Source organism: Parus major, chromosome 7 (genome assembly GCF_001522545.3).
Source record: "Parus major isolate Abel chromosome 7, Parus_major1.1, whole genome shotgun sequence".
NCBI lineage: Eukaryota > Metazoa > Chordata > Aves > Passeriformes > Paridae > Parus > Parus major.
Window position 1 is genome coordinate 21485850 of NC_031776.1, and position 16100 is coordinate 21501949.

Here is a 16100-nt window from a genome sequence, read left to right on the forward strand (position 1 = left end):
TGTCCTGTCCATGCACTTCCTTGAGCACCCCGTAGAGTTCCCCGTGCTCGCAGCAGCCCCCGTTCTCTCTTCCAGGTCTCTTTCAACGTGACTGTAAGTCTCTCTTCTTGCGAAAAAACCAGAAGGCTCATCAAGATAAAACCTGTGGGGCTCAGCGACATGCTGGAGATGGAAATTCATCCCCTCTGCAGCTGTGACTGTCAGGCCAAGGCGGAGAAGGAGAGCCCAAAGTGCAGCCAAGGGAAAGGCTCTCTGGAGTGCGGGGTGTGTGTGTGCAGCCCCGGGTACGTGGGGCCACACTGCGAGTGCCACGAGAGCTCCCTGGGTGCCAGCTCCTGCCGGGGCCCTGCCGAGCACAGCTCCTGCAGCGGCAGAGGCGACTGCTACTGCGGGCACTGCCTGTGCCACCCGTCCCCCTTCGGAAAGGTGTACGGGCCCCGCTGCGAGTGCAATGACTTCTCCTGCCTCAGGCACAGAGGCCTTCAGTGTGCAGGTACGGCCCCTCGGTGCTGGCCTTGCTGTCCGCACTTCGAGCTCCATGTGGATTTGTATTTTCATGATATATTCAGTTGCAGTCAATTCCGTGTAAAGAATTACTAATTATGAATGGTCTTTAGACTTAAAATAGTTTTGGCTATGCCATTATAAATTGGAAGTACTTACAAATTAGGTTGTGCACTGCCAGGAGACAAGAACTGCGTGGAGGACTCCAGTAGAGAGAATGGAGCTGCACTGGCTTACAGCCAGTCTAAGCAAAAATCTGATCCTCTTACTTAAAACTGAAGATTCTGGGAGAGAAAGAAAAATGTTTGGAAGAAGAGTTAGAGAGAGAAAAATATTTTCTGTTAAAGAGAATAATTTTAAAGATCATATTTCAGATTATTTTTGAATTAGAAGCGAATGATTTGAAGTATAATGAATGTTTTTACAGGCAATGGTGACTGTGACTGTGGGGAATGCAAGTGCCACAGTGGATGGACTGGTGAATACTGTAATTGCACAACTGATACCAGCACCTGCATTGCTGAGGACGGGACACTGTGCAGTGGGAGAGGTGACTGCATCTGTGGGACATGTGCTTGCACCCATCCAGGTGCTTCGGGCCAAATGTGTGAAAAATGCCCTCTCTGCGGTGACCCCTGCAGTTCCAGACGGTAATGTGCTGGCTTTAAACCTCTGTGTTTATATCATCCAGGTATCTATTTCCTACACTGCCTCAGCAGTGTGTTTACTGCCATGTCTGTAAATTGGATTTACAGACCAGAACCCAAGAGCTTCTTTGCCCTTTGAGGTGGGTAGTCACAACTCATCTATCAACCATTCATGAGCATTACTCTTGTACAAAAGGGCTTTATGTGAAGCTATTAAGTCAACTTCAAGCAGCACAGGTAAAACTTTAGACTTCCACTGCTATCCCTGGCTGTACAACTAATCAATCAGAATGGTGACCTTATCTGACATTTATATGGCCTCACAGAAAAATTTGGCATTTGTATTACCATTTTCATGCATATGAATGAGTAAGGTCATGCTGTCCATTCAGGCTTCACACATTTGCAAAGTCATAGTCCGAATTCAGTTAAGCTTGGCTGAATTAAAGAGGTGTAAGTATAATAAACTAGATAATAGTCAAGGAATGAATAAGTAGGTAGCTGTATGTCACGTATAAGTGGATGATAAATTGATTGTAAATGGTGAAATGTCATCTGTCCACTGAGCATACTCAATTTATGTAGTTTTCCTGCTGTGATGCTGTGGAGCATGACAGGAAAAGCAACCAAAATTACGAAGGTTGTGAATATGACCACTCTAAGTACACCATTGCTCATGCTTGTATTACATGAGCTAATATAATAGTATAATAGTAGGGCTACAGTTCAAATGGAGCAGTCTTCAGCAGCAATTTAAGCTAGAAGTTGGGTTAGGCTTCACAGAACACACGTTATTAATGACCTTGGCTTTGCTTTCTGAGTTCTGAGCAGTTTAGGTTGCAAGGCTCACGACAATGTCCTGTCTCCTTATTTAGAGCTGAGACCCGTTTCTCTTCAACACTGTATTTTCATACCTGTCATTGCAATCTACAGTGCATCTGAGTGAAAAGCTATTCTATGATGTCATTAATTCATCAGTCTCTTTCTGTTAGTGCTAAATTTGCCCTAAGAAAACTGAGACTCTTGGTATGTTCAAAGAGAATTTCTGCATGCAGCTGCTCTAAACAAAAAGAACAATTCTGCTGCTTTGCTCTGCCCAATCTGGCAAAGAATAAGAAATAAAAAGTTACATGACAGGCATTACATTAACCCGTTTAAACATGTATATTGTATGCAGTGTTGGATCTTTTCTTTCTGTTTCAGTGTCTTCTCTTGCTGAAACACAGGGCACAAAAAGAAAAAGAGAGAGAACACTGGGAATAGCTGGGTAGGGTAACAGAGAGCTGAAAGACTAGGTCAGAGGGGGTGGAGATCAATGGCAAGGCAGCTGAGAAAGAGAGTGTAGCATGAGAAACATGGTGGATATGACAAAACCACCACCAACACTGAATTTATCTCCATGAGATAGAGGCTATCCCATTACCCACTGACTTTTACTATTCACCATTTCCAGACTGAGGGATAAGGTCACCTCCATATCCTGAAGATAAATTCAGTAGCCTCAGCTTATTCCCATGGATATATGTAACTCAATGCAAAAGGAGATAGGCAGGGGCTTTTTTATATTCTGTTGCAGTTCCCCTTTTTCCCTTTCATTTTTCCTCTCCTCTTCTCTCCTTTCTTCTCTCATTTCTTTCCTTTTTTTTTTTTTTTTTTTTTTATGGAATCAGTCTTTCAGGCTGCTTCTCAGAGTCTCAACCACTCAGTTTGGCTGAAGCTATTTGCGAGAAATCAGCAAATACATTTTCCATCAGAAATACTCATGTATGAATTCTGTTTGTTGTTTTGTTTTTCATTAATAAACCCTGGATTTATTAAAATCCTCAATGAATTTACAGGGAGATTTCTAAAGTAATTGGTCTAGACTCTGAGTTTTTAAATAATATTTCAATCATTCCACCACTGAATAAAAAAATAATTTTCATGTAAGTTTCATTAGTATAATTAGCATCTAAGTAATTCCTGAGACAAGTAATCATATTCAAGAGACAACAGTTGAGACACCTGAAAAGTGTTTTAATGCATTATTCAATAGACTAGCAACAAAGGCAGATTCATAGTAGGTGCCTCAGCTTGATCTCTTTGAAGTCAATTTCAGATATTGTTCATCTGATAGGAATTCCTTCAGCTGGTATTTTGTGTGAGAATATTTAGTGTTCAGAATATTTATTTTTTTAATTTTTGAAGATGAATGTTACATGTGAGTAACCACATGTCTTTGATAGACCTACATGAATAATGTTGCCCGGGGTGCTGTCTGGTAGCTAACAAACTGGGAGAGAATAGAGGACAAGACAGAGCTTATCCACAATACCTTTATTCAGGTGGGGGTTTTTTTTGGTTTTTTTTTGTTTGGTTTTGTCAGGATTTTCTTTGGTGGTAGTACCTATCATATTCCTGAGAACTGCTGTATCCATAGCAAAAGACCTTTTATTTAGTTCCTTTTTAAAATGCAGATGCACATATACTGGCTTTTGTATTGTTGCTTTGTGGCAGGCAGAGATTGATGGGCTGCTGAATTATTTTGCACAGGAGCTGTGTGGAATGTCACTTGGCTTCCGATGACAAGTCACTGGGAGATTGCAGTGAAAAATGCAAATTGGTCGATGCAACTGTCAGCATGGCAAAGGGTTGGTATACTCAGCCTTCCTTTCTTGCATGTGTGTGTGATTAGCAGGACATTCCACTTTCAGTAATTCTATATTTGAAAGCAGCCTTGTTTTTCTGCTGTGGAATTGTATTATGGGTCATAATATAATATGTACTGTCTGTCTATGGTTCTTCTGAGGCAAGTAGGAAATAAAGAACAGGGCTGCTATAACCCTTCCAGGTAATTAACTCATTGCATCATGACTATTTTCTAAGTAGTTCATCCAGGAAAGTAGAGAATTTAATAAATACCAGTCCCTGCAAATCAGTGATAGATGAAAGTTCCTGAGTTTAGGTTATGCCTGTACCGTGAGTTCCAGTTGGGCTTCTTCAGCCTTACAAATACAAAACCTGACTCCAGTCCTTAGGCAGAGTCTTGATTGCAGCTGGTGTAATCCTTTAACCAGTGGCAAAGATATTTCTTGTGTTCTAAAAGGCTAAGAACATCTTCCAGCTGTTTGCTTTAATTCAAAGTGCCCTGCATCAATGGGAATTTCTAGAATGGCAATTAATCTTGACTAAAATAGTACTATCAGGAAAAAAAAACCAAAAAAACAAACCTCACCACAATCAAAAAGATCCAAAATAAACCTTTCAATCAAAAAAGTGCATTTTTTTTTTTTTCTGTAAAGGAAGGTGCCTGCTCAGCAGGCAGTCTGTGTTTATTGTAGTGGCAATTCTAGTCCCAGCCCTATGGCACAAGCAATTGGTAAGTAAGGCAGGACATAGGCTTGCTATAACCACATCACAGATGTACCATAAGCATTAAACACAACAAATATAAGACTGAGGACGACAATGCAGAGTCCTGTGTGCATGTCTAAGGTTTGTATCTGCAAGCTCTTGGAAGCCTATCCAGAGCTGTGTGCGTGCAGAAATGCCACTGATGTACATACTTCCAGCAAAGATGCACCTTTTGATGGCAATACTTCAGTATTTTTTTATCAATATAAAATTATCTTTACTTAAAAAACATGTAAGCACTTCTATTGTATCTCTTCAGTTAGTAAAGTTTTCAGGTTACTTTTGTAATGTGGCAGATATTTGTAGCTAGAAATGTATAAAACATTATGCTTTCAAATATAACAAATACTAATTAAGAGCAGAAACAGCCTTTTTTATAGTTCTGTTCACATACACAGGTCACAGGAATATAAACATGACAATATTATCTCCTATGCCTGCATATTTCCTTTTTTCATGTCCTGTGCTTCCCTGATTGGCACTTTCAGCTACTTCTTTAGATTTAAAATTTATTTACAACAGTTGCTGCAACCTTTGTGCTCCCATACAAATGCCTCAAAAAAAAAAAAAAACCACAAATAAAAAAGCAGCAGGTTTTGCAAACTGTTTCATCTGAAATGCTTGTGTAGCCTCATTAGAAATCCTGAAAGAAAAAAAAATCTTTAAAATAATAGCTAAAAAATAATCATAGAATAAAAATTATTACCTGAACAAAACCCACCAGTCTGAAAGTGGTGAAACTAGCACACCACATAATATTTAAGACAGATTATGAGCAACTTCATGGGGTAGTATACTTCTTTCTGGTTTATACTTTAATTTCTTTAATGCTTCAAGGCTTTTGTGGAAAGAAAAAAGTAAAAGCTCTAGGCTAAAATAAAACATTAGCACTTCAAATATTTTGTTTCTCTTTTGCACGTGGATGTTGCAATCCAGTGACTGGAAGTGTGGAGCAACAAAGAAGCGTGGGCTTTATATCTTCCTGTTTCCTGGGAGTGCTCATTTGAGACTCTGAGTCCTGCCTTTCCCCTCCCTGCTCTGGTTCTGGGTTTGCCAAGGTTTTCTTCTCCTGCTCCCAGCAGCAGGTCAGGTCAGCCCAGGGATCTGCCAGGGCATGGGGTGTCCAGCAGCTCTGCAGGTGCTGATGGCTTTGCTTTACCAGCTTATCTCCACAGCAGGCAGCACTTTCAAACTTTTCATTCACTTTTAATACTGGAACATTTCAATTAGGCTAATTGCCCCTTTGCCACACAGGTGTAAGAGGAGTTCTTGTTGCTCTGCTCACCATGCATGAGGAACCAAAATTCCTAAAGGGCTTCTCCTGCCACCACCCCAGCCACAGGGCAGCAGGCTGCTCCTTCCACAAGCCCAACAGGGACACTTACACTTTCCCTGGAGAACCTAAGGTTTTTCTACTCCATAATGCTGAGGCCTCACAAATTCCCAGTGCAGCAGCTAAGTGGTTACTGGAGACTGAATAAACCTCTATACCAGCACTGCTCTAAGTCAAAGTGAGGTGAATTCTGCTCTAAAAAAGCATTTTGTTGAGCAGAAGGCAAACAAGGAAGGGCATAATTGCATTTAAATTTACGGTCAACATTTTTGTTGCTGGATCTTTTATAAATGTTCCTGTTAAGAACCAGTCTTTCATGCTTTGAGTCTCCTGCTTGCCACTGGTATCTGATTCCTCCTCCAGTGTTACTCCAGTTATTTAAAATACAATTTAAATAGCCAGAATTAGGCTGCAGAGGAGTGTGACGATTCACTGTAGAATGCAGAAAATTACACAGATGTAAATTACAGGAATTTACCTACCTAGGCAAATTTTTGTGCTGATGAACTGCAAATAACATATGCAAGGTCTCTCTTTAGTGATCCCTCATTCTAAAAATAACATCAGAGAAATAAAAATACTAACCATAAGCTGGATTCTGAATAGCTTGAACTGGCATTTTTGCTTTCATTTCCATATCACTGCACATAATCAGTACTCTGCTCCCCTTGGTTTCAAATTATAACATTAAAAATAAAAATTACCATGTAAAAATAACTAATCTGTGTGCAGTTACTGCCTTCTGGATGATATTTTGTATATGCTTGCAAGTTTTTCTCCATATTCAGTATAGCTAACAACTATCTTTTTCTTTTTTTCCTCATTGTAAGCAAGTTAATATTTTGAATCTGCTTGCTTAAAAGAGTTGGGAAAGTACAAACATTGCAAAACTTTTGACAGTGTTACTGGAACTGTGATGTGCCAACAAAAGCCATAAGCCTGCAGTTCCTGGCCCTTCCAACAAAACCAAATCTTGTTAAATCAGCAGGTCTAGGCTGCCTGTCCCCTTGGTGGATAACACATTCCTCTGCCACCAAGGACTAGCAACAGGTTAAATGCAAGGCTCAGATCAAGGGCAGGTTTAATCCAACCAGCTAGGGTTCTCTCTTTAAAACAAGCAGAGAAAAGGACTGGAGGGCAGTCAATACTGCCATGTTTTCTATGGTGTCTAATAGTATTTTCTATAAAACCTAATTTTATGATAATAAGCAATATAGGGAAGAAAAAATAGACCAAGCACTTTTTAAAAATGTAATGTAGGTTTCTTTAAAATGCTCTATTCTTGTCTGATTTCTATTCAATTACTCTTCATATTAAAGTTTGAGGACTTAAAGATTTTTCACATAATTGCTTATGAAATTTTATTCAGAGATTTGAATGGGTAGAAAATAATGTTCAGAGACTGTTATTTTTAAGAAATATTTGAGAAGCCTTCTGTTTTTCTTTCTTCTAAAAATAAATCCTAAGAAGTTTGACTAAAATATATTGAAAAGCATACCTAGATTTCCTAGATACTCAAATCTTGGGCCATATGAAAACATAAACATTTAGCCCCAGAGGTATTATTGCACACAGGTATCAAGTATTTTTTTTTTCTATAAAATATTATATTATATTTACACTCCTAATGATGACATATCTGGCTCTGCACTTGTACTCTCACTTTTTGATTGCCTCATTTGCTTGATATTGTCTCTCAAAGTCAGCTTCTTTCTGTCTCTCTGTTTCCTTTGACTGAATTCTTCTCAGCTCCCCACTTAGGAATAACCTGAAAGGAAAAAGTGGATTAAATTTTTGTTCAATCAACGGTAAATAGAGTGGTGAATAAATGGGGTCAGACTGTAATCTCAGGTCAATTTTTTTGCTTCATCCGGAATCCCGTTACAAAAATCCCAGAATGGCCGTTTTCTGTTATTAATCTTTATTTATTCCTGTGTCAGTATTGGACACACAGAGACCTTTGGGGGGATTGTTGTGTAGGAAATGAATGGCAGCCCTTTAAACAGCATCCATAGCTGCCTGATGTATGTATATCTACTTCTGAAACATGATCCAGAGGTGGCAGGAGTAGCTGCAAAGCAAAGGAACATACTTTGTCCCATAAATTGGGGGTATTACATTTCCCAGACAGCTGCCAGTTAGGAGTCTTGGGGGCACTTCCAATTCATTGCAATTCACTGTACACTAAAGTAACAAAGTGCACTAGATGGTCAGTGCAGATTGACAACATCTGGATCAGTTCTTCAGAAATATAAGTGAAAAATCAGAAAGTAAACAAAATTGGGATTGGAAGAAAAGCCATTAAATTTAGTAGAAATTCTGAGAGTGTTTCTGCTTTTATCTTTCACTCTTTACCATCTGCAGACAGTCTCTCTGGTTATTAAAGGTTAAATTTCATTTGATCTGATGAATTACTTTTTTCCTTCCCTCTGCAGATTATTCAGAGGATAAATCCATTTCCTGCTCTTTGCAGGGGGAAAATGAATGTATAACCACATTTCTACTGGCTGCTGATGAACAGGGAAGGACAGTCATTCACAGCATAGAACAGAAAGGTAAGCAGTGAATATTGGTTTTTGTAGGTGAAATTCGATTTAAAAGCACAGACAGGGTTAGCAACCTAGAAGCAGAGCTCTTTTAAGCAGCACATCGCCTCCTTGTGTTTGTAGCTCTTCTCTGCCCAGCCAAAGAGCTCCTCAGATACTTATTTAATGGAGTGGTGACATAAATACTTGGCTTTTCATGAAAAATGGGCAGAATGATCCTCGGTCTGTAAGAATAAGTTAATTTTCTCAAAAGCTTGTGCAGCTCTAAGAGGATGATACCAAACTTCATTTGCATTATATGATAACTAAATAATTCACTTTGAAATTATATATACTTCACAGATGGACAAATGTTCAAATTACTAATTCAGCACACCTGATGAAATTCTAAAATATATTTATAATTCTTTTTAATGTTGCAGTATCATAGAATCATAGAATGGTTTGGGTTGGAAGGGACATTAAATTCATCTAGTTCCAAGCCCTCTGCCACAGGCAGGGATGCCCCTCTCAAAGCCCCATCCAACCTGGCCTTGAATACCGACAGGGCTGAGTCATTCACAACTTTTCTGTGCAGCTTGTTCCAGTGCTTCACCACCCTCACAGTGAAGAATTTCATTTTAATCTGAACCTATCCTCTTTCAGCTCAAAGCTATTGCCCCTAGTCCTGTCACTACATGCCTTTGTAAAGTCTTTCCCCACCTCCCATGTAGCCCTTTTAGGTACTGGAAGGCACTCCAAGGTCTCCCTGAAGCCTTCTTTTCTCCAGGCTACCTAACTCACTCATCCTTGTGGGAGAGTTCTTCCAGCTCCCATTAAATTTTGAATATTTTGCAAAACTAACAGATATAGAACAGCTCTTTATGTCCTTTCATTTAACATCAGTTCTTCATTTACAGCTGTTTCATTATTGATTTTTCATTAAATCTCTTAATCAAGTAGGACAGGAGAGAACACAGACACCACTTTTCAGCAGCCAAATAGTTTCTCTTCCAGGGAATAAAGGCATCTTCATACTAAATATTAGTTATGTTTTAGGCAAAGCCATGCAGTTTGTAACTTTTTTCTGTTTCTGCAAATGGGGTTTATTTTGTTAGGCCTTTGTGTAGCCTTTCTCTAAAAAATATGTGAGAATGAAATTGATTTTACTGCACAAAAAAATGCAGCTCCTGCCATAAGAACATTAGTCTGGTTTTGTATAGGTTTCTAGCATAGCAAGTGTGCTTGTAACAAAGGCACACCTTTTAAACTACACCCCTAAATCCCTAAGATTCAAGAATTTATAGGTAAGATTTTATCTTTATTAAATACTTTATTATGCATTTTGAGTATATTTGAGCAAAAGAAAAAAAATTAAAAAGAAGAAATGTCTTACAGAAGGCACAGTTCATTGACCTCTTTGTAATAGCCCTTCCACAATAACCAGTTTCACTGTCATCTGCTGTTCTGCTTCTGGACCTAAAAATGTGAACTGGGATGAGACCACAGGAAATTTTCTAGAAATACAATTTCATTCTTGGAACTGAAGTCAATGTGGCACCAGTAGCCAGAACACCAGCCCACTGCCCAAACCAGAGCTGCCCAGAATTAGTTAACTGAGGCCATCAAGCAAAAACAGAATGTGAAATGCAATCATGTAAGACAAACCAGACTGAAATGATTTTTTTTAATGTTCTGAAATGGTTCAGCAGAAAATTTTGTAAAATAGTAGTGTTCCCCAACTTCCATAGGCAGTACTTCCTCATACTAAAAGAATCAAACTTCTTTGGGTTTTGGTGAAGAAAAAATTTCAGTTTTAATTCTGAGTCTCTGAAATATTTTATCATAAAATTTATTGCAGAACTTGAAATGCAAAATTCCTTCCAACTTCACAGTCCAACATTTTCAACAAATCTGAAGGAATTTTTCCCTCATTGTTTTCATGAGAGAAGTGAAGTCTCCTCTGTTTTATCAATATCATTGGTGACTTTACCCTAACACAGATCTCACCAGAATCTTTTCTTCTGCAACCCACGGAGTATCAGTTAATTGAACTAGACCTCCAGCCATAACACAGTAAAATTCGTAATTTTCTCAACTCAGCCCTGATTTTTATAATTATATTGTAACAGATCTGTTACAATATAACAGATTGTTATATTGTATTATTCTGACTTTTCAGAATCTGTGTCTGCATCCAGCAGCTGCTAATTGTCATGGTAAAAGAGCAGTGGCATAAGTTAGCAAATAATTTTTAAAACTTTTTAATGCAGTATTTTTCAGCTGGTTACACAAACCCTTTAGCAATCTAGCAGGAGAAAAATAACATGAACTTCAAAAAGAAGACATGCCCAGCTCATGGCAAATGAGAATCTCAGTACACCTCTTTCCTGTTTTCCATTGCCTAAAATTTATTGATTGGTTATCCACATCATAACTGGTTTTGTTTCCACAGATTGTGCACAGCATCCAAATATCCCAATGATAGTGGTGGGTGTCACCCTTGCTATCCTTCTCATTGGCATTGTTTTACTGTGTATATGGAAATTACTGGTGTCAGTTCAAGACCGAAAAGAGGTGGCCAAATTTGAAGCAGAAAAATCAAAAGTTAAATGGCAAACGGTATGTGAAATACATTGATTTTATACAAGGTTCTTTAGTTTGTTCTTTTAAATGGATATATTTTTCTGGTAGGTTTTCATCATTTTATTTTTATTCTATAAAGTAAAATTATGATTCTTTAATGGATGAAAATTATCTAATGTTTAATCTCCTGGTTTAATTTCTTCTACATGTAAGAATGTGTAGAAAACTTATTTCTTATTAATTGTTTTTAATTAGTAACCAGTCTTCTATTAATCCTTACAATGCTATTGTCTGCCTGTATGGTTATCCAAGGTGTACCCCTCTGGGCAGAAAGAGCTGGTTAGGAATGGGAGGCTGTTCCTGGCCTCTGTCATGATCCAGCTCGGCAGAAGTGAATGGAACTGTCCCAAATGTAGGGGGAAAGGACAGAGAAATCCAGGCCTTGTTTTCTATCTATAGCTCTGGGCATCTAATGTAAACTTACACCACATGTTCCCTTTGCTTTTTTCATTTCTGCCCTTGACTTTTTGCCCTTTTGCAAAAGCTTTAGGACTTCTGAGGATCTTTTCAAAAAAGCATGTTGAGTAAGCGTTTCTGGTGGGTGTCAGGAGGACAGGCAATGTGTTCACGTGGCTCCGTGCTCCTACAAAGTCCTGTGATTGCAACTTTTTCCAAGAATGGGCACTGCCAGCCTTTCAGCTTTTGACCTGGGAAAAATCCCTAACTTACAGGCAAGGCTATCTGAGAATGTTTTCTTGATCCCTCAGGAGAAATAGGTATGGCAAGAGCGAAGGGAAAGATACAGTTGATAGATGAATTTTGATTTTCTTTTCTGTCACAAGAGGAAAGAATAGGAAGTGATTGATGAGAGGCCAGGATGAAAAGCTCAGGTGAGACTTGCCCATCTCCCAGCACACAGAGGGTACTGTATGTGACAAGAGCACCATGACAAGTTGTACCTAGCTGCTGAGACACTCTCTGTGGTTTTGTAACTGTGCAGCTGCCAGATTTGATACACATATTGTATCAGACACATTTGATGAGGCATTGTTTGATGATGTGCATTACTTTAATCTGGGAGGCTGATGTGAAGGAAAGCATGTTCCTGACTCCAGGCTGGTTTGTGCTGCCCGAATTCAGTCTGAATTTCAGGGGCTTGGAACACAAGTGATCTACCAAAAGCTATTCTAAAGTCTTCAAAGATACAACATTACTTCTATACAAACATTGTGTGACTCCTACTTAATTTGTTTTTGTTTGGGTGTTTTGTTTGTTTGTGTTTGATTTTTTAGGAAACAAATCCACTGTACAGAGGCTCAACAACCACTTTTAAAAATGTGACTTACAAGAACCAAGATAAGCATAAAAGGCCCATGGCTGCAGATTTCTATTAGCACCTCCAACACTACAAACTTAGTCTTACTGGCAGGAAATCTGAATCTAAACGTATTTCTTCTCAGCTGATTATGTGATATTTGTTTGCAAGTTGCAGTGGTATAACCATTCTGTTAGAGAATATATGTCTTGTGTCGGGATAAATAAAGATAACGTATTAGTAGTAAAGGTTAGTAGAAATACTTTTTTATAAATGACCCTTTATTGTTAAAGCCCCCAACTTTAAAAAATGGCACCACAAATAATTTTAATTTTGTCTTTAATACAAGGATTATAATTTACCATGTAAGCTTATTTTTTGTTAAATTAGATATATGCAGTGAACTTTATGCTAGTTTCTCATACACACAATTCCATAAATGAGTGTTTAGGAATGTATTTGTACAGGTCTATTTGGCTGGTTTAAATTTAGAAAAGATTTTTTTTTCATGAATGCAGTTTAAACTACTGAGGACTGAGCTTTCTCATATCATCTGTGTCACTGAATAGTTTCTCGCCAGAAAAAAGTAGTGATAGTGCCTGTCTTCTGTAAATGTAAGTTATAAAGAAACATTTCTTCTCTAATCCTTCTTTCATTGTCCTGTTTCTCTCTTTCCTTTTCCTTGTTGCTCTTTGATGTTCTTTAAAGACCTAGGCCCTGGGATTATCTCAGGGAAAGTTAAATCCAGCCAATCAAGCCTTATTCACTTGCAGTTGTTATGTGCTCACAATACACCTCATGTGCTGGACCATCACACAGTGGCTTAGGAGCCCTTTACAAGCAGAAATATTCACATAAAAGATTTATTATCACACACAAAGACAGTACTCATTTTTGGTATGTCCAAAATTGTGAGGTTCTTTCAATGCCCAGCAGCCAAACTGCTTATTCTTGTGCATAACAACACATTCAGCTCTTTTGGGCTGGGTTGTTTGGTTTTGGATTTGGTTTGGTTTATTTTCCCCCAAACTAAACAACAAAAAAGATCTATGGATTTCACTTCGTATTAATTTCCATTATCTTAATGAGGATTTTTGAATCTCCATTTTAGCTAATTACAAATGATTTGCCATAAATTTTTGAATTGTAATCGGTTAGCATGCATAGCAATGAATAAAGAAAGTAAAAAAGTAGCTAACATGCTGGGATAGAAAAATTATAACATTGGACTATTTTGAGGTAACAATAATGAACTTTACTTTTTAATATCACTTTTCAGCTACATTTTTGCTACTCTGAAACAGATGGTCAAAATGTACATATGAAGGTACCTAGAATAGAAGACAAAGAAATCAAAGGTACTTTGCCACTGTTACAAACGATCACATACATTCCCTAAGGTAAATAGGGAATTTGATCTGAAAAAGGATTGATCTGAATGTATTTGATCTGAAAAAGTCGATGTCCATTTTGTAATAAATATTTACCATGTTTGTACAACTTCAGTCTCCATATCCTCCTCAATTTCTGGGACTGAGACTGGTTTATTAGCAAGCTCTGACCCATGCCTGTTTTAGGGCCTGATTCAAAGCCTACTGGAGTCAATGGCTGCAGATGTGGATCTAGTTTCAGTGAAACTATTAGTTTTGGTTTACAAAGGTTGTTTTGTTTAAACAAACTGGTTAGTACTGTCTATTAGTGAGTTAGAACCTGTAGTACATATGTCTATACAAAGAGAAATAGTATCAGATGCCTTTGGAAGGAAGGTGATGCTGGAACCATGTATTAAGTACAAAATTCTAGGGTGTGATGGAAATGATGGCTGTGGTCCAGCTGGAACAGATTTGCATCTGTGTTCTGGTATTCCTGCGTATCTCATAGTGGAAAGTGCACAGATAAAGGCTTGCATCTATGGCCCTTCCAACCACTAGACTCCCAGAGATGTCAGTGCAAGCTACATATGGGACCAAATCCCATTTCCCTGGCACATGGATAAACTCATGGGATGCAAAGCTGGCCCCTGAATCTGCTCAGATTCCATTTGGGTGATGATTGCCTAAGGGACTAGGGAAATCTGGATTCCACCCGTGTAGGTTATCTGTTACTCTTTTGTTTCTCATGTAGAAGTCATCAAATTATAAACTTTCTCTGAAAAAGTCAAAGTACTTTTATTACTTTTCAAGTAATAAAAACTCTATACTGTTTATTAAATACATTTTAAGTTCTGAGATCTGATTTTGCTGCTCAATATTAGGGTTGAAAGCCTTTCTCCTGTAGGCTACCCATCTCAATATTCCAACGTATCTCAGCCTTCAAATGTTAATAACAAATTGGTGTTTGCGTTTCATATCAAATGCTTGGTGCTCTACATTCCCTGTTCCTACAGAAGATCTCATTTCACAAACCTTCTCACCCTCTTCCCATAACTTGTGTCTCTGATCATCGGCAGAGATCAAATTTGTTATGTTTACAGTCCAACTGCTCCTCCTAACCATCTCTTTCTAAATTATTAAAAATGTTCAGGAGTCAGGCAGGATTATTTGCAATTTCCCTGCTGTGACTCACTGTAGTATAAATTTTCTGTGCACCTTCCAAGTTGTCAGGCTGGAAATCACTCAAACAATTAGAATTTATCAGAAGAGAGAAAATAGAAGGACTTGGTGAGGAAGGTTTCTATTATTGAGGGATATGAAATAACTCAACTCATACATATGAGCCGTCCTTTAATAGCATTAATTTAGATCATAAATTTTGACTAAACTTCCAGATTTCAAGAACTTTGAAGATCTCACTTGGCATTCACCCTATAAAAAAGAGTGGTATTCATCCCTTTTTGTTAACTATATCATTTTCATCTTGTAGAATTTTTATCAAAGTTCATATTTTTCTCTTTTTAAAATTTCTTTCTCCACCAAGCTATAAGTGAGTTTGTGTGTGGTAATGTGGGATGAAAAAGTCTTTCTGCTGTTTTCACAAACACTGTTTTGACCTCAGGCTGGTCTTTGAGAGTGGCCAAAACACTTTTTAACAGTAATACTTCCATTCACTAATGATTTAAATTGAATAAAAGAATAATCATTAGCAATTTTATGGTATATCTCATACACCCTGTTCAGTAATGTATGTTAAATGGACAGTGTTTCATTTGATTTATAAAAGGTGCATGTTAATTTGTATTGTAAATGTCCAGATTACATTCAAGTTTGTTTTGCAATGCAGCTAGTGGGTAATGGGTCTGGGATAGAAGATTCAGGTGTCAAGTGCAATACTCTCCATGCTTCATCTGCCTTTATGTGGGAAGGTTTGTTTGGCAGTGTGTTATTGCCAGAGTTATTGCCCCCCAAAACTTACCACACACAGTCTAAATATAAAAAGACAATTTTTAGCTTCATCTATTTGAAAGAAACCAGTAAATCATTCAACTTGTTTGTGTAAAAAAGGAGTTATTTGACCTTGAATAAAGATTGCAAAATTGAATCATTTTATAATACGTTTTCTTTTTGTTCATTCTTCATTTTCCCTTTTGGCATGTGTCTTTATCACTGTTTTCACATGATTTCACAAATCTTAGCAAATTTCTCATGCTTTGGCATACCCTAGAAATTATTTTCCTCACCACTTTTAAAAGACAGCACATGAAATTTAATGTCTAGATTTTTTTCATTTATGATCCTTTTACTTTTCAAGGAAGTGACTTAATGGACAAGTGTTGCAAGCAGCCTATTTCTGGAACACTGATCGATGACATATGTCGTTCTTTCTTTCTTTAGAACTAGATGATCTTTAAGTTTTTTTTC

The 16100-nt window shown here is 37.8% G+C and overlaps 1 protein-coding gene across 2 annotated transcripts in view; it reads left to right on the forward strand.

Moving 5' to 3' along the window:
- The window catches only part of ITGB6 (integrin subunit beta 6), a 31119-nt gene extending 17311 nt beyond the window's left edge, over positions 1-13808 (forward strand). For both annotated transcript variants that reach the window (XM_015635551.2, XM_015635549.2), the window contains exons 11-16: positions 76-493; positions 932-1154; positions 3684-3781; positions 8313-8432; positions 10858-11024; positions 12281-13808. In XM_015635551.2, coding sequence (XP_015491037.1) covers positions 76-493; positions 932-1154; positions 3684-3781; positions 8313-8432; positions 10858-11024; positions 12281-12382 — 1128 coding nt within the window. In that variant the 3' untranslated portion in view covers positions 12383-13808. The remainder of the gene's footprint in view (positions 1-75; positions 494-931; positions 1155-3683; positions 3782-8312; positions 8433-10857; positions 11025-12280) is intronic.
- The last annotated feature ends 2292 nt before the right edge of the window (positions 13809-16100 follow it).